The following is a 23,502-nucleotide window of genomic DNA, read 5'->3' on the forward strand; positions in this document are numbered from 1 at the left end:
GCATGTGAAAGACGCCTATCTGCAATATAGCTACTAAAAATAGATGTCCAATATCCTTACACCCATAGCTCATGAATAAGTGAAATTATTAACAGATTTGAAAACTTGTTTGAAAATAATGAACAGAAACCAACGACCTCAAATAGTCATTTATTGTATCCGCATAATAATCAATTGAAGCCTGAATGATGAATAATAATCATAATCTAGTCTGCACATCTCGGATGCTATTTCGAGAGAGTTCGAGATAGATATTCTTGAGACACTAGAAAACAAATGTTCTGCATGGAATCCCCACAGGACTGCTACAGTAGCTGCATAAAACTGAATATATTAACCGGTAAGCCCTCTGTCCTTACACACTGAACATCGGACCACATCCTATATTTGCATAGCTTCACAATCTGCACGTTTGCGTATATACCTACGATTTTGTGACACATTTACAAACACATATTGTGCCATAGGTTAACGTTTTTAACTTTCACCATTTTATAGGCTACCATTTATTTTGCTCTGCTGTCTCAACAAAGTGTTTCATAAAGTGCTGACTCGTTTAACTTGTGCATTAAGCACCTCAGTGCTACAGTATGATCCATTAGTCATTCTCAGGTCGGCTAAACGGATAAAGCTCATCAAACAACAATGTAGTCTACTTCTATATTATGGGTAAACAATAGCAGTGAACTCTCTAGCTAACCTAACGTCAAGATGACATTACAACACGTTAGAAGTGTTTACAGCAGGTATCTAATAAATCTCATCTTATTTATGTATAATACTATCTGTATACACCACACACTTTACTAATACAATGTAGGCAGACACTATAGATGCCCTAAGTGTACATTTGGAAAGCAGAGAAACTAGAAATCTAGTTTACCACAAAAACGTTTCCGCAATAAGTCACATTACACATTATTGCTATTTCTTAATGAGCATGTTAATTAACAGTCGTTAATGGTTAAAGTGTGTATAACCATGGATCTTACCTACACAGAAGGCTGTGATGCTAAAGTCAAACATAGACCACAACAATAGAATAGTGACTCTTCTTTTTGAATTTACTGTTCTTGGATTTAGATATCAAGTAAACTTTTCTTCTGTATCTCCAGAATCTGTTCATGTTCATCCATTCACTTCAAATATAATGCTGTCATAATTGACAAATCTTTATCCATATTTGACGCAGATGAAGGATGAAAGATGGAAAAAAAGATCTTGATATACACGGTTCAGTCTCTGGATGGAGTTCGTTAACTAGGACCATTTCTGATACAGTACCTGCCCTAGGTTGCTAGGCCATACTGCTGCTCCGGCTTCACCTGCTTGTTGCTAGGTAACCGTTGGCTTTGACAGGATGCCTTTAACCTCTTTTAACCAACCAACATCTGAGTCTTGGTTCCGCGTCCACAGGACATATTTGCAGATCATGGCCAGGTCACGTGACCAGGAAAGGAACCGTGAACCTTTATCCAGATAGCTCTGGAAACCCAAAGAAACAGAAAATTATTTCATTATTATGTATCATTCGATGCCCAGTCTTGGAGTAGTTTTTAATTAAACCCAATCGAATATTTTCGTAGTTCGACTTTACTTTTTTTAGTGTTTTAGTGTTTCCCTTCATGTAAAGAGAGTCTCCCTACAAACATTTCACCTTTGCCCTACAAACGTTTTTGCAGTGTGAACCACATTCGTGTGTCCCTCTCATGACCATAATTATCAAAACACTGATAATTAAATCTCTACTTTTCTTATCGCCGTGAACTCACGAGTTAACAACCGAATCACAAACCCTTAACAGCGACACAACAAGCCAGGCCCATTAGGACGGACGGACAGTCGTCCTGTGAGCGTTCCAGGTAGGATAAGTAGGGCAGTCGTCCTAAACAAGAATTCCTAGCATAGTGTGGGACGGAGCACTGATCGCCGCGGAGGATAGAGCAGCGGCAGCGCGTGTGTGACTAAAGACCCGTCCCTCCGGAACGCGATCCATCAGCGCCGCGGCTGACATAACTGGGCTGTGGGAGAGACTAATCATGTAAATGTATTCAGCCACTATTTAAAGGTGGGAGACTGGGACCGAGACTGGGGTAAAGTCAGCGGTGAGGTGATGTATTACCAGGTGGGCAAAGATGTGGACTATTAGGGTCACACACGGGGTCTATTGGGGACTATTAAACACTCCTTTTATCTGGAACTAGGAGCCAAGTTTTACATATTTGTGTGTGTGTGTGTGTGTGTGTGTGTGTGTGTGTGTGTGTGTGTGTGTGTGTGTGTGTGTGTGTGTGTGTGTGTGTGTGTGTGTGTGTGTGTGTGTGTGTGTGTGTGTGTGTGTGTGTGTGTGTGTGTGTGCGTGCGTGTATTTGCTACTTAGGCTATACTATTGGTTTGTGTGAGTGCACGTGTGGTAGCAGCAATCTTACCCTGCCGATATTTAGACAAACAAATAAAATAATAAAGTATTATTTCCTATTTCGCCCTCGTCCCCTCAGTATCATATAAACGCCATACCACACTTCATGTACCTTAACTTAAAGACGTCCTACCTCCGGAGTCTCTCTCCGTGTCGTGCTATGTGTCGGGTCGGAGCTGGCCCTCCGTGCCCAGGCCGGGCTTCAGTTCCTGGGGCTCGTGCTGCCGGTGACCGGGGGGGTCTGGACGGCCGGAACACGCAGGACCCTTCTCCGCTATGGCCTGTGTCAGGGCCGCGGGCGGGTCCCCATCCCCACCCCGGGGCTGGCTCTGTGCCTGGATACCAATAGATATATACATAAATATATATATGTATATCATGTACGTTTCAATATCAACGACCAGCAATTTGTTGTTACGTTGCAGATTTTGCACTTGAAGCTGGAGGGGGACGCTTTTCGGTCACCCTGCTTTGTTTTGATTCGATTGTGTTTTCGATTGAGTCTCGTGGTTCTCATGCGTTTGTGTATGGGTATCGCTGCTGCTCCGAATGCACGAGAACCGTGAGATTCAATCAACGCACAATTTAATCAAACCATAGTGGGGCTGGTAGGGACAGCAGCGTCAAAGGCATTGTAAGCTATTTTTTTATGTTGGAGCATTTATTTATTTCTTATTTGTTGACAGTTTCTTAACATCCCGACAATGATCAATACAAAAAAAGTAGTCACAAAGAAATGCTGGATTGGCTGTGCTATCGCTAAAGCTAGCATGCTAGTCATGTGTTTTGGGGGGCTTTGGAGGAAGGACTGGAAGGAGGGGTGGCATTTTTTCGTAACGTTTCTCATAAATTCCCAGACTGCCTTTTAAATAGAGAAAATATAGTATGACAAAAATATATTTCTTTAATAAAATTAAGATGATAGCTAGGGCTATTCCAGGGCCTTTCTTACATTTTAAAGCGCTACAACAACATACTTTAATTGTACCACCTTTTGTTTAACTTTGACTTAATGTACAATCCAGACGTTCACCTGGGTCAGCCATGCCCCCCCAAGGCCCGCGGCCACCAGGTAGTCCCTGCAGAGCTCACTGTGTACCGCAGCGTAGTACAGGAAGTCCACCAGGATCAGCGCCAGCACAAAGAACCCGTAGACCCACACCCCGATCACGGCCGCGTAGTCACTGGGAGGAAACCAAGGTCAGCTTCAAAGGAAAACTAAACTTTAAACAACTTACGTTGAATCTCAATTCAGGCGTCACCCAAACCCTCACCCCTACCGCTTGAGTGTTCACTTTTAGGGCCAAGGGGGAGCGTTAACATCCCCCTGAAAGGACGATTTTCGATGGGCAGCTTCGATGAAACGTGATGTAGTGGGTAATATAGAAACACTATGGATTGATCCTGTACCAAATGTCAACCTAATTGCAATAAGTATTAAAAATGTAGGGTCAAATGTCAATATTGACTCAAATTGGGTTAAACACTTGCTGTTGGATGAGTTCCCTGTCTTTGGCCATTTGGTGTTACAAGGTAACATCAATCCCACATTCTGGCTCCAACACTTCATAAAATAATAATGTACTTTCTCTAGCCTAGGCCAGAGGGCCTAGACTCAAGTTGATTATATGGGTCCTAGTATGAAAAAGGAGGCCAACAACAAGGCAATTTGTTCCTGGATATTCCCAGCGGGTATTAGTTGCAATGTTTCAACCGTAATTAAGTCAATATTGTTTATTACAATTTCACAATTACGGCCGTATTGAGTCAATTAATATTATTTAGTCAGAGTTCTGGGTTAACAAAGTCTGGGTTAACACTGGGTTTGTTTTTATGTCCATCTCTCCTATGCACCAAATAGCCAGGGACGGGCATCAGTCAGACCTCCATGTATTATTCAGTGCTCTATCGATTCCTTAATGCAGTAGGTGCATTTGGAGCTTGAATTATTAAACACTTTTACAGCACGATAAAAGGGAAGGCCCTTTTAGGGATCGAGGCTTAAAAATAGTTAAGTCACGCTTCCCTGTTTATTTGACATGAGCACATTTTAAAGGGATTCTCCTCGTGAATTGCAGACTGTATCCAACGATGCCCACTGTGTGACATTCAGAAAGTAGCATCCGAAAGACGAGGCTTACTTCTGAGTGTGCTTGCTGGAGGAGGAGGAGCTGGCGTTGACGTCCATGATGCCTCGGAACTCCGTCTCATTGCAGCAGTACTTGAAGGCCGTGTTGTTATGGTGACAGCAGAACAGAAGGGTCCTGTTGTCTGACAGGCGGGGGCAGTGGAAGCCGAAGTGAGAGTGCCCCTTGTGGTCGGTGTAGGTCTCGCACACTCGTAACTGACTGGAGAGGGCTTTCGTCGGAAGAGCGGGAGAAAGGGTGGAGAATGATTGGGTAATGGTTTGAACACTGTAAGCCAATAAGATCATCGCCACCAGTCAATATGCCTTCCAAGAAGTTGATCTCCTAGAAAACCACAAACTGTTATAATGTTGGACAGTGTTTGAAGCAGTTAAAGATACCCCATCTTTATCATCTATATCATCATAGACCGTCCTGCTAGGGCGCTAGGCCTGTATCCAAGAGGTTTTATAGTAGTGGTGACCACATGTGTATTTCTGAAGTTAAAGCGAGGGTAGGCAATTTTGAGAAATCAGCAAGAAAGCCTATATTTAGAACGTCGGGCTCATACAGGCCTGCGACAGCAACAGAAACCCGATTTTTTTTTCCTTTCTCAGAGTATTTGATTGATTGCTGTCGGGATGTAAAGAGAAGAACAAATACGACAAAAATGCTTTTAAAATAAATTGCCTACCCTAGCTTTAATAACGGGTTACTAGCATGCCTACAGAGCCCTAAAGAGCTGCACCGGTTTTCAGCCAAACTATGAGGCCTTTGTGATAAGGGCCTATTATTTAGTGTCAGCTAAGTGTGAGTAGAAGTGTAAGCGACTGTTTATTTAGAACTATACTCAGAAATTGAGGATGGAGATGATACCAGCGGTGGAGACCAGGACGAAGATCGCCACGCGGACATGGAGGAACCAGCGACGGTGTGACGTCATCTCGGGCTCTACATCGGAAAGGTGAGCGATGGCGGCCGGTCGATCGTTGTCTGGTCTCCTGGTCTATGATTCAATCTTCTCAAGTCTGGTTTTGGACACACCCCGTTTGAGGTTACATCATAGCGGTCGATAGTAATTAAAGTCCGGTCTTCAAAGGAAATTGTATAGTTATTTTTTTGAGTTCCAAGGGCTGAGTTCCAATGTGCAGCCTGCTCATAGAATGCTGTCGGGGTCCACAGCAGCCAGACGTGTGGGTATAGGCCCTAGGTCAGGCACAGCACCGTGTATTGCACCCGTATTGACCCGTCCATCCGTCAGTCATTCTAAACCCTCACCTGCTCACAGCTGCAAAGAATGAAGTGAATAAGATATTCATTCCAGTTATTGTTGGTGGTGTACGTATTCCAAAGGGTGTCGGCCAATGGGAGAGCCCGTTCTATTTCATGTGTCCCGGCATGTCTGAGCTTGTTCCAATGTGTCTTCTCTTCTGTCTCGTCACCTGCAAAAAAAAAAAAAAAAAGATGCATTTCAGAGGACAGCTCAGATGGTGGACCTTGGATCTGTCATTGTGCTCGTAAATATCTACATTTATTAAGGTTATAAAACGTTTCTTTGAATTACAAGTGCTTTAAGAGATGATCACTCATCTCCACATAATAACATTCTGTTGGCACAGTTCTGTCTTTCAAATAATGAATGTCAATAAAGATATGCATGGAACATACAGAGTGTTAGTTTTCAACAAGCACAAAAATGAAGTCAAGCACAAATAACAAAACAATCCTCAGCATATATATTTTCAAAAAGTGCCACACTTCCATTAAATCAGCGCCTTAAGATTTGTGTTCACGCTTCACTTTGTTATGCTTTGTCAACAAGAAGCCAAGTTGAAACATCCTCGCTATTAAAAAGTTATGATGATGCAGGTTCCTACGTTTATATAAAATCAATACTTATCGAATGATTATGTTGCTGTCTGGTAGGACATCCGTGCCATGGGAGAAAGGTGATCTAAAATCTCTCCTAGTTGAAGCTCTGAGCAGACTTGGAGGTCTTCTTACATTACACCCGTTCCTTAAATATCCCTATCTCAGGAACAACTTCCTCTTTGAGGATGACACCTCATTAAAGCCATTCATTACAAACGAAATCGAGTGGAATTATTCATAAGCCTAACAACGAAGGTCACTCTGGCTTTCTCTCTTTTTTTCCCGGTTTAAGGGGTCAAGAAAATGTGAAGAATATCAGAAAGATAATGAAGCCCACTCAGACCCCCTGGAGAGGGTCCGACAGGCCCCTGTCTCGCTGTAGCTCGGGTTTACTTTCACACTGCTGGCCCCCAAACATTATGGGATGTACCCTCGATTTATGGGTTGGTAGGTTCGAAGAAAACAAAGTCACAAGAAGATGTACCAAGGTGGATACTGTCAATGCCACCCACCTGTCGTCTTTCTTTGTTTAAATTAACCATCTATTATGTGAATGTGTATCTTGGCATGTATACTCGGAGCTCACTGTGTACATCAGTGTGGCACAGGAAGACAGCGTAGTACAATAGCAATAAGGTGAATAAGTTTCATATCAATTCAAATGGTTTGAGTGCAAACATGGTGTGTCTCGTTAATTAGACAAACAAGAAATGTTCTATTTTGGTGCTCAAAGCAGCACTGATATTTCAGGCAATGTGGTTTGGTTTACAATAACATAAACGTTACATCATCTGGCTTTTGCCCAGCTATTGTGATTTCAAAAGGTCTCCAACGGAATTCCCCGTAACCCTGGCTTTCCCTAGATGTCATTGGTTCATGATGCCCCACTCACACACATCTTAACCTACTGCAACCGATTCTGTAATCATGTTTGTTGAAAAAAATGTCTCTGTCCTAAAGTGCAATCAATTTCCAGGTATTTAAAGGTGATGTATGTAAGATTCATCAGCTGAACTTTGACGCTCATTTGTTAGCTGTTAGTGACTGAAATGCTATGGGATAATATCTCTTAGGAGTTGACTACACCTGCCTCTTTGAAGCCACTTTAGACTTTTTAAAGACCGCTCCCATGTCATTTTTGACTAATCAGGGCATCTTTCCACTGATTGGTTCCTTGAATCTATCTTTCCCGTCAAGCACATGTGCGTAGTTGCTACACTTTTCACTGGCGGAGAAACGTGGGGACTGAGGGAAAGATCGTTCTCTTTCGCTCTTTTCTGTTCTCTCTCTCTCTCTCTCTCTCTCTCTCTCTCTCTCTCTCTCTCTTTTTTTTATTTTTTTTAAAACTCCCTAGTCTTACCTACTTAAAAAATAATGATGGACGTCATGTCCACAATGTTTTCATGTAGGTCATGAATAGAAAACGATCCACTCACCTCTCCACTTCACATGGCGGGAGGAAAAGTAGCCGATATTCCTCTCCTCAAATCTCTCTTCTCCTTCTCTCAATCCCTTTTCCACGGCGGGTCTGCTCACACCAGAGGACTGATCTCTTGCAGTGTAGTCGGAGAAGAGGAGAGAGAGGGGAGAGGAGAGGGGGGGGGGGGGGGGGGGGGGTGGAGAGAAACTCAGGAGACTGGAGGGGAAGGAAAAGATAGTAGATTCCAGCATATGAGAGAGAGAGAGAGAGAGAGAGAGAGAGAGAGAGAGAGAGAGAGAGAGAGAGAGGGGGAGAGGGGGAGAGAGAGAGAGAGAGAGAGAGAGAGAGAGAGAGAGAGAGAGAGAGAGAGAGAGAGAGAGAGAGAGAGAGAGAGAGAGAGAGAGAGAGAGAGAGGGAAAAGACAGATCTGCGATAAAGGGGGCAAGCCATACATATGAGGGGTGGCCACGGTTCATCTATACAGAATATACCAGCCGAGGTTTCGTAATGGGCCCACATTGGACGGTCCACATACAATTGTGGTGGGTGAAATGCTGTATTTCTAAAGGGGTGTAGCTGTTGTGCTTCCTATCATTTCTAATTCATGTGCTCTAATGCACAGCATGTGGTAGTTTTGGCTTTGGGGACCCGCTGAATCTCTGTTATGGTGATGAGAATCAACATCTTACAGATTGGACTTAGGACTCTGAGGGAATGAGGGGATCAGGATCTGATTGGACAATATTGGTTTGTCTCCAGTAATAAAGTCCCACTTCAACTTGTGCATAGCACAGTTTTCTATGCTCATAAATATTCTATGACATGCTGGTTCAAGCATTGATGCAGATACAAATGTAATGTCCCAGCATTTGGCAGGTACAATTTTAACTTGTTATGAAATATGTAACAAAATGCATTCAACCTGCTCAGGACTCGCAATTGATTCTTCTTTCTCTCTTACTCTCTCTATCTCCATCCTCCTCCCCCTCTCTCCCCCTCTCTCTCTCTCTCTCTCTCTCTCTCTCTCTCTCTCTCTCTCTCTCTCTCCCTCTCTCTCTCTCCCTCTCTCTCTCTCTCTCTCTCTCTCTCTCTCTCTCTCTCTCTCTCTCTCTCTCTCTCTCTCTCTCTCCATCCACTCCCCTCTCTCTCTCTCCATCCACTCCCCTCTCTCTCTCTCTCTCTCTCTCTCTCTCTCTCTCTCTCTCTCTCTCTCTCTCTCTCTCTCTCTCTCTCCATCCACTCCCCTCTCTCTCTCTCCATCCACTCCCCTCTCTCTCTCTCTCTCTCTCTCTCTCTCTCTCCCTCCCTCTCTCTCTCTCTCTCTCTCTCTCTCTCTCTCTCTCTCTCTCTCTCTCTCTCTCTCTCTCTCTCTCTCTCTCTCCCTCCATCCCTCTTTCACTCTTTCTTCCAACTTGTTGGGCCCCTCGCCAACCTTCCTGATCCATAATCCCCTTGTTTACGTGTGTGTGTGTGTGTGTGCGTGAGTGAGTGTGTGTGTGTGTGTGGAGCGGGGGGGGGGGGGGAGACTTTAAAACAGGGGACTAAGTCTCCATGCGTTATCGTCTGAATATTCACCCATGATGGGTGATTTAGATTTCGAGAATCGATGACACATGGCGCATCCTCAATAAAACTAAGCCTATTCCAAAAACAAGCTTAGTTATAATAAATATTAGGATGCACCATAGTTTGCCGTTCAGTCATGCACCATAAGGTAATTTATCAAAATTGTTTGCACGTTGTCTGTATTTGGGCACATATCTTAGGACTTGTCATGCAGGTCGACTATGAGGATTGAAGCTCTCTGTGTTGCACAGCATTGTGCCAATAGAGTGGACTCTGATTGTAGCCCTGCCACACATACGTAGCTCCCTGCTGGCTTCACCGGGCGCCTCCTCGGATACCAGCTAACAGGGAGTTGTTGTTGTTGTTGTAACCATGGCTACACTTGCTCTGTAAGGCTGGCTCCACTCAGAGCAGGTGGGGATCAGAAACACGCGTCAGAGCGTTCCTGAGTGAGCGATGTGAAGGCTGGCTCAACCTGTGAGGCCTTATTGTCTAATCTACCACAGGTGTACCACCCAGCCTCGGAATCCAATCAGTCTGCCCCGGGCCAGGTGAGGCTCCGGCTGCAACAGCACATGCGCCACTCTGAGTTTATTTTATTACATCTTAGCGTACAAGTAAAACAAGAGTAGAATTATTATGCTTGGTTCTGTAACAATTCACATAGCAGCAACGATACAAGATCACGATAACAAAGTAAGTCATAAAAAGTAGAAATAGGTAAAAAAATAAGTTGCAGCATCAATAAAAGATAACAAAAAAACATAAAAAAAAGAAGGTAATTGTCTTGAAACGTTTCCGATTTCATCTCTTTGAAATGCTCTGTCTTTGCCTGGTTATTGGTTTCTCCAGCGTGCTGCTCAACAGGAGTGTGAATGGAGGTATTTTCGGCGGTTATAAAAGCAGCGTCCCAGTATCACACTAACCTTCACGTGGATGGAGATACGTCTTTACGAACGTGCGCGTCATGGCTCGGATGCGCTATTTTTATAATATTTTTCTTTTCTTTTTTTCTTTCTCTGCCTCACTTTACTTTCCGTGACGTTCAATTACTCAGCAGTCAGAAACACTGCGGTGGCATTACCACATTCTTTGTCTCACATTTGAATCTCGGTTACAGAATAAATCATCTATTTAAAGTTCCCCTAACCAGCCTTAATAAATGGTTTCGATATATGAGAGAGAGAGAGAGAGAGAGAGAGAGAGAGAGAGAGAGAGAGAGAGAGAGAGAGAGAGAGAGAGAGAGAGAGAGAGAGAGAGAGAGAGAGAGAGAGAGAGAGAGAGAGAGAGAGAGAGAGAGAGAGAGAGAGACTTCAGTGGTGTTAATTCTGCTGTGTCTGCACACCAACAGTTTGCGTCTACTGCTGAGCCAGTCTTACTGTAGCTTAGCCGCTGATGTTACAGAAAAGACAGCACTGCTTTAATCACGATTAGTCAAATGTTTCAGCGGACCAACCCACGCAACTTGTCCCAATTAAAAGGACATCTTCCGTTGTGCTTCCTCTCAGCCCTTACGCCTGCAGGTCATTTGCATCAGTAGCAGACGATGGTCAGCAACAAAGTACTGTTCCCAGTGTCGTGTCCGAACGGGCCAATCACAGCCCGTCCTCATGGGTCAGAGAGGATGGGGAAGTTCAGGTATCAGGTTAGAGATGGTAAAGTGAAGGTTTTAGGAGATGATGAAGTTCAGGTATCAGGTTAGAGATGGTAAAGTGAAGGTTTTGCGGATGATGAAATTCAGATGGTATGGTAAAGTTCAGGTTTTAGGAGATGGTGAAGTTGAGGTGTTGGAGATGGTGAAGTTGAGGTGTTGGAGATGGTGAAGTTGAGGTATTACAGATGGTTAAGTTTTGATATTAGAGATGGTTACGTTTAGGTTTTAGGAGATGGTTAAGTTTAGGTATAGAGCTAGAGATGTTTGAGTTTAGGTATTAGCCTCATCCTGTACTCAAGCCATTCAGACACATAGCTGTTTTGGCAAAAAACGTATACTTCCAGACCCACCTCATCTGAAATAGGGTTAGGGTTAATATGAGTAACATGAAGGGCGGGAGAGAAAATAAGTAAATTAATTCATCCAACGCTAGTGGTAAAAATGGAAATAGTTGCGTGTGGACTAAAAATAACGTGACGTCATATGAACTTGAAAATTTACATTGACTCAACATCCAAGTCGACAGTGAAGTTGGCTCCCTCTCCCGTCGAATGTTGGAACTAAATCTCCAGATCAAATACGGGACATTTGATAAAATAGTTAGTGAAATCCGTATCTAGAAGATTTGCAGTAAATAATATTTAACTTTTTTTTTTTTACATACACAACATAACACAGAAAATTTACCAGTTTCCCAAATTTGTATATTTATTACTTTTGTTGCATTTTTTTTATTACAATTGCATTGCCCTATTTGGTGTCACTATTTACTGGCTTTTTATTTTCACAATTTGGCTCAGTCCCACACCTGGCATTGCAACGACTTTATAATTGTATTCATTGCATTGCTCCATTTCTTTCTCCAATCAAAATGATCTCGGCGATCGATTAACCTTGCCTGGCTGGTCCCGCCTTGCAGCCAATGGCATGCGTGGCACAATACACTAACACGGAACCTCCGAATCCTGATGCCAGCTGTGATCAAAGGTGCACCACTTTGGTCATTTACTCAAACTAAATTAATCTAGCACAGTTGCTCCACTTTGCTCCACCTATTTGATCAGCGGTATTTATTAGTGTTTTGCTTTTATCTGTCGTGTCCTGTAGCAGTACTAGTACTTCGTAGTAAACATTACATGTCTGCAAGAAAACGAACCCGTCGCTCTCCGGGAGACGTGCCTCTGGAAGCGGACATGGAGGTCGGGAAGAATGGGGAGAAGAGGCACGTCGCTGCCCTGATCCTCGCTAGAGGAGGCAGCAAAGGCATCCCGCTGAAGAACATCAAGATGCTGGCCGGAGTGCCCCTCCTCGGGTGGGTGCTGAGGGCTGCGGCGGACGCAAACATGTTCGACAGGTGAGATCATGGGACTCGGCTGTGGATCATGGGACTCGGTGTACTGTCCGCTGTGGATCGGGTGGAGTTGTGTAGTGGTGATATGGGGGGAAGTGTAAATCGATACGTGACGACCTGTGCTGCTGGATTTAGGGATTGGATTAGGATAGTTTCTTGGCAACTTCTGGTGATAAAGTGGAAAAACTTCCCTTATCCCTGTGCCATGGCCCCATCTACATGAAACAATATGTTCATTGAGCATCAGCTGACTTTAATAGTTAACACTTGTCTGGCCTAACGTTTTCTTGTTTCACAGGCAGACTTATGATTGTAAAAAGCTTGGCTAAAGGGTCGTCTATTGTCGCGAAAACGGAGGAGGAACATGGAGCAACAATTAAATTAAAATTATTGAGAACCCACTAGGGTACCCTTCAAGCCATCGAGGATGATTAAAAGTTAAAATCATTAAAGGTTGAACTCTCAATGAGTTAATCTCCTTTCTTCTTATTTCAAAGCTTTAGATTTGGTGTAAGCGACAGTTCAAAGTGTGGTCTATCTTCAAAGTGAATATTTCCTGGTTGAATTAATCGTCTCACTGTTCCCAATATGGGGCCACACCCTGTGCCTGACGTTGTGCCTTCGCCCCGCTCTGGTACCCCCCCTCCAGTATCTGGGTCTCCACCGACCACGAGGACATCGTGAAGGTATCCCTGGCCTTCGGGGCCAAGGTTCACCCCAGGAGCCCGGAGGTCTCAAGAGACTCGTCCAGCTCTCTGGAGGCCATCCAGGAGTTCGCCCGGCTGCACCCAGGTAAAGGGCGTCTGCAGCAGGGTGCATCATGGGAGTTTACATTGGGAGAGTCCTCAAGAGAGTGCTGTACAGTCCGATGTAAATATACCTCAATCCTTAAAACTTTGAAACGCTGTGGGCTGTTTCAAACACAACAATGTCTCCCTGTAATGACAAATAGTTTCTCTTTAATTAATTATAAAGGAAATTAACAAACATGGAAAAACATTCATTCAAACACAACAACTTACATTCTGAAGCTACTATGATTACAATCGCGGTTAACTATATACAAGTGCAAAAAAGCCAACTTATTATTTATCAACACCTCTACCCAAATCCCGCCCCTGGAATCGCGATGCTGTTTAAAGGGGACCTATTATGCTTTTTCGACTTTTATGACCTATAAACGTTGTTATAATGATTGATAGTCATGTTTAACCATACAAAAGTGTCAAATAATGACGTACATGCATTTCGACGTATCCCCTGCTGACAGTCTGGGGTGGCTGTGCAGAGCGCTAAACACTCGGGACAACGTTTGCGATTCACTTGTTCACATTTCCGGGAAATCATCTCCGTAGAGGCACTCCTGCCGCGCCCCCATATGCCTGGTCAAATCTGCCCGCACGCGCGGGCTCCAAGGAAGGTAACCAATCACAACGGAGTGGGGTTGGCAGGAGGGGGGCGAGGGGGCGGAGAAGGACGAAACCGAGCGTTGACAGAGAAGGCTGAAAGCGCCCAGATGAGAGGAAGAGTTTCCCGAAAATCTACATCGTTTTTTGTGTATGGTTAAACATGACTATCAATCATTATAACAACGTTTATAGGTCGTAAAAGTCGAAAAAGCATAATAGGTCCCCTTTAATCGCATTTACATGAAAATGAACCCCCCAATATCTGTAGGGTTCCAGAGGTGACGTTAAGGTGCGAAATCTGGATTAACGCGCGGACTGTGCCGGATAAAAAGTTCCAAATAAAACGGGCATACATGGCAGTGTAACCACGCTTAGTATTGAACCCTGATCTCTAATCTGTGATTCCACACGCCACCTTGGCCCTCAAACGTTCCACCGGCACGAGGAGAGCGGCGGAGCTGAGTCCGCATTCCCCCCCCCCCCCCATGACCTCTACGAACAACCGCTACGATACAACCGCTACGGCCGCTAAGATACAACCGATACAACTGCTACGATACAACCGCTACGATACAACCGCTACGATACATCCGCTATGACCGCTACGATACAACCGCTACGATACAACCGCTACGATCTCTACGACCGCTACGACCGCTACGACCGCTACGATACAACCGCCACGACCGCTCCAACCGCTGTCCTGTTTGTGGTGCTCCTCAGAGGTGGACGTGGTTTGCAACATCCAGGCCACGTCGCCCTGCCTGCACCCGTTCCACGTGAAGGAGGCGCTGGAGAAGATCACGCTGGAGGGCTACGAATCGGTCTTCTCCGTGGTGCGGCGACACCAGTTCCGCTGGCGGGAGGCCAAGAAGGACAGTGAGTACCGTCCCTGACGTGGACGTCAACAAAAGTATGTGGGTCGCGCATGTTTGGGCGGCGTGTGGCTCAGGAGGTAGAGCGGGTTGGCTGGTAACCGGAAGGTTGCTAGTTCGATCCCCGGCTCCTCCTAGCTGACTGTCGAGGTGGCCCTGAGCGAGACGCCTCACCCTGACTGCTCCCGACGAGCCGGCTGTCGCCCTGCGTGGCTGACACCGCCGTCAGTGCTTGAATGTGTGCGTGAACGGGTGAATGTTTAGCAATATTGTAAATCTCTTTGACTGGCCACTGGTTAGAAAAGCGCTATAAAAATGCAATTAATTTACCATTTGCAAACTTACCGGATAAACCCTGCTTACGTTGTTTCCCCCCCCCCCCCCCCGCCCGTCACATAAACACACATTATTATATGACCCTGAGGGGCACGCAGAACAAGTTGTGAGCGCGACGCAGGGCGTTGCTTAAGGAGTTGACCTTTGACCCTGTGCCGACCTCCGCAGCCGACGGCGTGACCGCCCCTCTGAACATGAACCCCAACAAGCGGCCGCGGCGGCAGGACTGGGACGGGGAGCTGTGTGAGAACGGATCCTTCTACTTCGCCTCCAGGGACCTGATCCTGAACCACGGGGTGCTGCAGGTAGTCTCTCTCTCTCGCTCTCGCTCTCGCTCTCGCTCTCGCTCTTGCTGTAGTGGTACCATTGATCACCTGTCGAGTTCGGCAGGTGAAGTGTTATCGTTTAAAAATGCCACAGACATCCATCGGCTCATAGTGAGAGAGAATATCCTACGACTCCCTTATGACCAATCAGGGTGTCTCTTACCTGATAGCCTTGTCTCGCTTAGCTATTTTCTGCCCTCTCTTACCAACACTCCAATCTTAAATACTCCACCTTTTTCCACTGGTTAGTGCTTTACCATTTAGTCTCATTTTAGACCCGTTTAAAGCGACAGGATTTCTGCTTAACATCGGGGATTCAACCCCAATGTCCCCCTCAGGCCAGGAGTAGACACTCTAGCCATTGAGACTATCCTGTCGCGTCCTCATCCATTAACCCCATAAAAAACAAGCTTCAACGCTTGTTCCGCTGCCCATATCCCAGCACAAAGATATCATGTTCCTATTCATGTCATATTAGTGATATCCCGTTGTAATTTATTCGTGTCGTGTTTCTGGCCAAGGGAGGAAAGATGGGCTACTATGAGATGTTACCGGAGTACAGCGTGGACATCGACGTGGACATCGACTGGCCGGTCGCTGAGCAGCGGGTGCTGAGGTGAGAACGGCCCCACCTCGAAGTGTGTTTCAGAACTAATGGGTCACCTGCGAGTTGTTTGTAGTACGTGTTCTCTATTGTTCTTCTAGGATTGTTCTGTTATTCTAAGGGTTGGTTGGAACGTGCGTACGGCAAACTGGTTACACCGCTTTACATTTCTGGATTGCGATGGCGAATCTAATTCAGATGGGCCAGAGTAAACCGGTTTGACAGCGCGCACATACGTGTCTTTGTTGGATTAGGAGCAGCAATGACCACACACACTTTCATGTTACTCAACATTCAAAGTGCAGTATTAAAAGCAGAAGTATAGTATACTTATCATTAAGTGTAATTACAATTTCTTTAGATGTCAGGTGATTATTCAGTGAACACACTGAATAATGTGTTCACTGTGTGTAATAATTTCACACTCCCCTAATTTCACACTCCTCCAAACCAAGTGTGTTAACACGTGAATATACCGTGTGTGTAAACCATAGTTGACTGAACTCTTAGAATCGGGACGAGAGTGTGAAAGATTCACAGATAATTTATAATAATTATCCAAATGATTGAATTACCTTTTAATTTTTTTATAATTAAATTTTTTACATTCCATACATTCTTTCACATCCACCATTTTGAAAACGACAAACAATCAGTTTCTCCCCCCCCCCAGGTTCGGTTACTTCGGCAAGGACAAGTCGGAGGTGGTGCAGCTGATGTTCTGCCACGTCTCGGGCTGTCTGACGGACGGACAGACGGCGCTGTCGGCCTCCGGGGACGAGATGGTGCACATGAACACCCGCGACATCATGGGCATCCGCATCCTGAAGAGGGAAGGGGTGGAGGTGGGTCTGCACCGTCACCACCACCACCACCACCACCACCACATCCACCACCACCACCACCACCACATCCACCACCACATCCACCACCACCACCACCACCACATCCACCACCACATCCACATCCACCAGCACCACCACCACCACATCCACCACCACATCCACCACCACCACCAACACCAGCACATCCACCACCACCACCACCACCACCACCACCACATCCACCACCACCACCAACACCAACACCAGCACCACCACCACCACCACCACCACCACCACCACATCCACCACCACCACCACCACCACATAAACAATGACTCAGCGAATCAACAGTTTCTAATCCAGCGATGAGTGTCAGTCGATGAATCACTTTTCTCAGGGTTTGTGATCCAAGGCTCTGGTATCCACTAGTATGGTCTGCAGCTGCCAAAGTATTTTATGCTTACAAAGCTAAATTAAGAATAAATGAATGTCTATTATGTGCTACATCTCTTCAACAGATGAGATGTTTATTTTCGATTTGATATATGCTCAACTATGTAGATTTTCTTTTTCTGTAAATGTCACTCACCATGTCAAATCTGCTGCTATACCTCCTTTCGCCTCTAGGTGGTGCTGCTGGTGTCGAATGAAGACGACATGTCTGAAGTGCTTTCTGACAAGCTGGCGACGAGGACCGGTTGCGTGGTCAAGCATGTGGGAGAGGAGACCCTGTTGGATGTGGAGAAGTGGCGAGAGGAGAAGAAGCTGGACTGGAAGGAGGTGGCGTTCATGGGTACAAAACTAATCTTAGGCTACTCCTTGTTTTAGGACATGTCATCTTTTTACCTTTTTTTTTTAAAATGTATTTACAACTGTTAATTCAGCGTCAAAACTAAGCACATAAACTGTGTCTCTTTAAGATAAAGAAATAGCCACTGGTCTTCTTCCAAAAAGCATTTTTGAATATGACTTGCAGTCACATGATGCTTTTTTCCAAAGAGACTAACAATAAGGACATTTGTCAGAAGAAGGAGAAACAACATCTCTGTCGGTACAGCAAGGATATTCATAGAACAAAGTGCCAAGCACTAACAATCGCTAGGTTAATCCACGCCCAGTATACAACAAAGTTAGCTAGGATAAGATATTAGACACACTGCTAAGTACTATTTTAGTGCCAGGGCGACAACATACAGTAAGGTGTTTGGTGTTCTCTCTCTCACACTCTCTCTCTCTCTCTCTCTCTCTCTCTCTCTCCCTCTCCCTCTCCCTCTCCCTCTCCCTCTCTCTCTCTCTCTCCCTCTCCCTCTCCCTCTCCCTCTCCCTCTCCCTCTCCCTCTCCCTCCCCGTCTCTCTCTCTCCCTCTCCCTCCCCGTCTCTCTCTCTCTCTCTCTCCCTCTCCCTCTCCCTCTCTCTCCCCGTCTCTCTCTCTCTCTCCCCGTCTCCCCAGGCTTCGACGAGCCGGACGTGGAGTGTCTGAAGCTGGCCGGGCTCAGCGCGGCGCCCGGGGACGCGCCCGCCGTGGCGGTCAACGCCGCCAAGTACGCCTGCCGCGCCCGAGGGGGGCAGGGCGCCGTCCGGGAGTTCGCCGAGCACATCCTCCTCCTCAAGAGGAAGGCCAAGTGTCAGATGGAGCGCGACCGCATCAACCGCGAGAACTTCTGAGGGAACGCCGCGTCGGACGGAGGAACGCCGCCTGGGACGGAGGAACGCCGTCTGGGGCGGAGGTACAGCGTGACGGAGGACGGTTCACTGGACGAGTGCAAACGATTGTGCGACAAGGAGATTATTTGGGCTTGTTTAACGATCACAAATCGGTGATATTTTAGGAGGGTTTATCGTTTTAGTTTTTGGGGATTTGACATGTGGATGAAGGATTTTTGTTTTTTTCAAAGCATGGTGTGTGTGCGTGTGCGTGCGTGCGTGCGTGCATGTGTGCGATTGGTCTCCCATGTTGACCAGCGATCCAACGTGAACATTGCTTGATTGCAAGTGGGGTGCCGGAAGCATCCTCAGATTATCTCTGTCCTGGTGCTGTTTACCTGATTGTTTTGTGATTCTTAATTTGCTTTGAAGAAGCAAGCAGTTATTTATGTTCTTTTTAATTTGAGTTGTATCTGGTGTGGAGTAGTGTCTAGATTCGACCACCAGAGGACGCTGTTGTGTTAAAGATGATATAATTGAAAACTCCCTTGTCATTGCATTCTATCCTATGTATCAGGTTTTTTGAAAATCCTTGGAAGTGCATCAACAGTTTTTTCGTTATTTGTCACACAAGCTTGCATCAACTGGACTATTAATATTTCTAATTTATTAACTTTCTCCTACAGTTAATGCTCTGTACTGCAGATACTACAACCAAACTCAAATCTTCTTAACAGCATATGCATCTTCTCCTAATTTGTTTTTTGTCAATGATAATCTATGGTTATGGTCACTGAATGAATAAAATAGAACATTATTTATCAATACGTTGATTCTTTTGTGTCTTCAATCTAGTTGGTCAACAGGCAGCACAGGAGGTTGAAATTGGTCCAAATTATTTTGCGAGCGTTTTGATCTGATTTGTGTGTGATGTTTGAGAGGGGCATTGAAACAGAGTCTACAGAGTGTTAACCTACAGCACTCACCGTTGTGCCATCAGGACACCTGAGATGCTGTTCTCTGAGGTTATACTTGACTTTACAAGTCACATGATATAGCAATAAGTGATCACCTTTAAAGTAAACATTTTGGTGGTACCCCATACTTCATGGCTGTATGTGACAGAACCTGAACCACAAACCTGCAGAAGGGTCCAGCTGCAGGCTTGGGCGTTTCCGTCATGACACAAGAACGCCCTTTAGGCGTTCCTGGTAGCGTTTCATCGACCAATCACGCAGTGTTTCGAAAGGCATACTGGGTTTCGCAAGGCATACTGCGAAGCACAGTCGCAAGGCATACTATGCTTTCCTTCCTTAATTTTACCTCTCTCATTCGATTTAGAAATCATGGAGCCCCCACTTGTCTAACGAAATGCGCATGCTCAGTGTTTCTCTGTTGAATATCAGTGTGTAAGCTATAAAATAGGCTATATAGGAACATTTTAAAAGTATAACAAAGATGGAGGCCTATTCAACATATTTGCATACTATTATTTTAAAATGAAAGAGTGGTTTTGTTTTACATAATTTGTTTATTGTATTGTATAAGTCGCTGATGGAGGAAACCCATCGCAACGGAAATCCCGATCGGATCCATCTGAGTGTGTGTGTGTGTTTGTGTGTGTGTGTGCGCGTGTGTGCGTGTGTGTTTCTATTCTATTATATTCTATACAGTGTTACCCTTTAAGTTTCATTTGATAAAAACGACAGTGTCTTATATTTTTTTCCCATGATGACTGATGAAAAACAACCCTTGTTACCCCTTATATTTTATTTGACACCCCTTGACGACCAATATTTTACAAGGACAACACGACAGTGTTACCCCTTATATTATATTTGACAAAGACAACAGTGTTTCCCCGTATGTTTTTTTTTCATGACGACCATTAAAAAACAACAGTGTTACCCCTTATGTTTTATTCGATACATTTCGACAGTGTTACCCCTTATGGGTTTTTCATGAAGACAGAAAACGAACGACAGTGTTACCCTTTACGCATCTTTTGATAAAAACAACAGTGTTACCCCCTATATTTTATTTGACAAGGACAATGTTTTTTTTTTTCAAAACTGTTTTTTTTCATGACGACCAATAAAAAACAAGTGTTACCTATCATGAAAAAAAAACTTAAGGGGAAACACTGATGTTTTTTATTGGTCGTCATGAAAAAAAACATAAGGGGTCCCCCTTGTGTTTTTTTTCATGACGACCAATAAAAAACAAGTGTTACCTATCATGAAAAAAAAACTTAAGGGGAAACACTGATGTTTTTTATTGGTCGTCATGAAAAAAAACATAAGGGGGACCCCTTATGTTTTTTTTCATGACGACCAATAAAAAACAACAGTGTTACCCCTTATGTTTTTTTTCATGACGACCAATAAAAAACAGTGTTACCCCTTGTGTTTTTTTTCATGACGACCAATAAAAAACATCAGTGTTACCCCTTATGTTTTTTTTCATGACGACCAATAAAAAACGACAGTGTTACCCCTTATGTTTTTTCATGACCACCAATAAAAAAACGCAGTGTTACCCCTTGTGTTTTTTTTCATGACGACCAATAAAAAACAAGTGTTACCTTTCATGAAAAAAAAACTTAAGGGGTAACACTGAAGTTTTTTATTGGTCGTCATGAAAAAAAACATAAGGGGTCCCCCTTATGTTTTTTTTCATGACGACCAATAAAAAACATCAGTGTTACCCCTTATGTTTTTTTTTCATGACAACCAATAAAAAACAACAGTGTTACCCCTTATGTTTTATTCGATACATTTCGACAGTGTTACCCCTTATGGGTTTTTCATGAAGACAGAAAACGAACGACAGTGTTACCCTTTACGCATCTTTTGATAAAAACAACAGTGTTACCCCCTATATTTTATTTGACAAGGACAATGTTTTTTTTTTTCAAAACTGTTTTTTTTCATGACGACCAATAAAAAACAAGTGTTACCTATCATGAAAAAAAAACATAAGGGGAAACACTGATGTTTTTTATCGGTCGTCATGAAAAAAAACATAAGGGGACCCCCTTATGTTTTTTCATGACCACCAATAAAAAAACGCAGTGTTACCCCTTGTGTTTTTTTTCATGACGACCAATAAAAAACAAGTGTTACCTATCATGAAAAAAAAACTTAAGGGGAAACACTGATGTTTTTTATTGGTCGTCATGAAAAAAAACATAAGGGGGACCCCTTATGTTTTTTTTCATGACGACCAATAAAAAACAACAGTGTTACCCCTTATGTTTTTTTTCATGACGACCAATAAAAAACACAGTGTTACCCCTTGTGTTTTTTTTCATGACGACCAATAAAAAACATCAGTGTTACCCCTTATGTTTTTTTTCATGACGACCAATAAAAAACGACAGTGTTACCCCTTATGTTTTTTCATGACCACCAATAAAAAAACGCAGTGTTACCCCTTGTGTTTTTTTTCATGACGACCAATAAAAAACAAGTGTTACCTTTCATGAAAAAAAAACTTAAGGGGTAACACTGAAGTTTTTTATTGGTCGTCATGAAAAAAAACATAAGGGGTCCCCCTTATGTTTTTTTTCATTTCGACCAATAAAAAACAACAGTGTTACCCCTTATATTTTTTTTCATGACCACCAATAAAAAAACGCAGTGTTACCCCTTGTGTTTTTTTTCATGACGACCAATAAAAAACAAGTGTTACCTATTATGAAAAAAAAACATAAGGGGTAACACTGATGTTTTTTATTGGTTGTCATGAAAAAAAACATAAGGGGTCCCCCTTATGTTTTTTTTCATGACGACCAATAAAAAACATCAGTGTTACCCCTTATGTTTTTTTTCATTTCGACCAATAAAAAACAACAGTGTTACCCCTTATATTTTTTTTCATGACCACTAATAAAAAACAACAGTGTTACCCCTTATGGTTTTTTTCATGACGACCAATAAAAAACATCTGTGTTACCCCTTATGTTTTTTTTCATTTCGACCAATAAAAAACAACAGTGTTACCCCTTATATTTTTTTTCATGACCACTAATAAAAAACATAAGGGGTCCCCCTTATGTTTTTTTTCATGACGACCAATAAAAAACAACAGTGTTACCCCTTATATTTTTTTTCATGACGACCAATAAAAAACGACGGTGTTACCCCTTATGTTTTTTCATGACCACCAATAAAAAACAAGTGTTACCTATCATGAAAAAAAAACTTAAGGGGTAACACTGAAGTTTTTTATTGGTCGTCATGAAAAAAAACATAAGGGGTCCCCCTTATGTTTTTTTTTCATGACGACCAATAAAAAACGCAGTGTTACCCCTTGTGTTTTTTTTCATGACAACCAATAAAAAACAAGTGTTACCTATTATGAAAAAAAAACATAAGGGGTAACACTGATGTTTTTTATTGGTTGTCATGAAAAAAAACATAAGGGGTCCCCCTTATGTTTTTTTTCATGACGACCAATAAAAAACATCAGTGTTACCCCTTATGTTTTTTTTCATTTCGACCAATAAAAAACAACAGAGTTACCCCTTATATTTTTTTTCATGACCACTAATAAAAAAACGCAGTGTTACCCCTTGTGTTTTTTTTCATGACGACCAATAAAAAACAAGTGTTACCTATTATGAAAAAAAAACATAAGGGGTAACACTGATGTTTTTTATTGGTTGTCATGAAAAAAAACATAAGGGGTCCCCCTTATGTTTTTTTTCATGACGACCAATAAAAAACATCAGTGTTACCCCTTATGTTTTTTTTTCATGACAACCAATAAAAAACAACAGTGTTACCCCTTATGTTTTATTCGATACATTTCGACAGTGTTACCCCTTATGGGTTTTTCATGAAGACAGAAAACGAACGACAGTGTTACCCTTTACGCATCATTTGATAAAAACAACAGTGTTACCCCCTATATTTTATTTGACAAGGACAATGTTTTTTTTTTTCAAAACTGTAAAAAACAAGTGTTACCTTTCATGAAAAAAAAACTTAAGGGGTAACACTTGTTTTTTATTGGTCGTCATGAAAAAAAACATAAGGGGTCCCCCTTATGTTTTTTTTCATGACGACCAATAAA

The 23,502-nt window shown here is 43.4% G+C and overlaps 2 protein-coding genes across 2 annotated transcripts; one reads left to right on the forward strand and one right to left on the reverse strand.

Moving 5' to 3' along the window:
* Positions 1–165: 165 nt before the first annotated feature.
* On the reverse strand, positions 166–7,936 carry LOC130381545 (protein shisa-like-1a). Its single transcript, XM_056589199.1, has 6 exons — positions 7,851–7,936; positions 5,419–5,984; positions 4,558–4,774; positions 3,450–3,600; positions 2,550–2,751; positions 166–1,485 (listed from the first exon to the last, which is right to left on the reverse strand). Exons 2-5 carry the CDS (start codon positions 5,483–5,485, stop codon positions 2,575–2,577), a joined length of 612 nt encoding a protein of 203 aa, XP_056445174.1. The 5' UTR covers positions 5,486–5,984; positions 7,851–7,936; the 3' UTR covers positions 166–1,485; positions 2,550–2,574.
* Positions 7,937–11,974: 4,038 nt separating this feature from the next.
* Positions 11,975–20,530, forward strand: cmasa (cytidine monophosphate N-acetylneuraminic acid synthetase a). Its single transcript, XM_056589198.1, has 8 exons — positions 11,975–12,408; positions 13,055–13,197; positions 14,538–14,693; positions 15,194–15,330; positions 15,873–15,967; positions 16,629–16,800; positions 17,407–17,572; positions 18,230–20,530. Exons 1-8 carry the CDS (start codon positions 12,191–12,193, stop codon positions 18,442–18,444), a joined length of 1,302 nt encoding a protein of 433 aa, XP_056445173.1. The 5' UTR covers positions 11,975–12,190; the 3' UTR covers positions 18,445–20,530.
* The last annotated feature ends 2,972 nt before the right edge of the window (positions 20,531–23,502 follow it).

The sequence above is a fragment of the Gadus chalcogrammus genome, chromosome 4 (genome assembly GCF_026213295.1).
Source record: "Gadus chalcogrammus isolate NIFS_2021 chromosome 4, NIFS_Gcha_1.0, whole genome shotgun sequence".
In the NCBI taxonomy this organism is placed as follows: Eukaryota; Metazoa; Chordata; class Actinopteri; order Gadiformes; family Gadidae; genus Gadus; species Gadus chalcogrammus.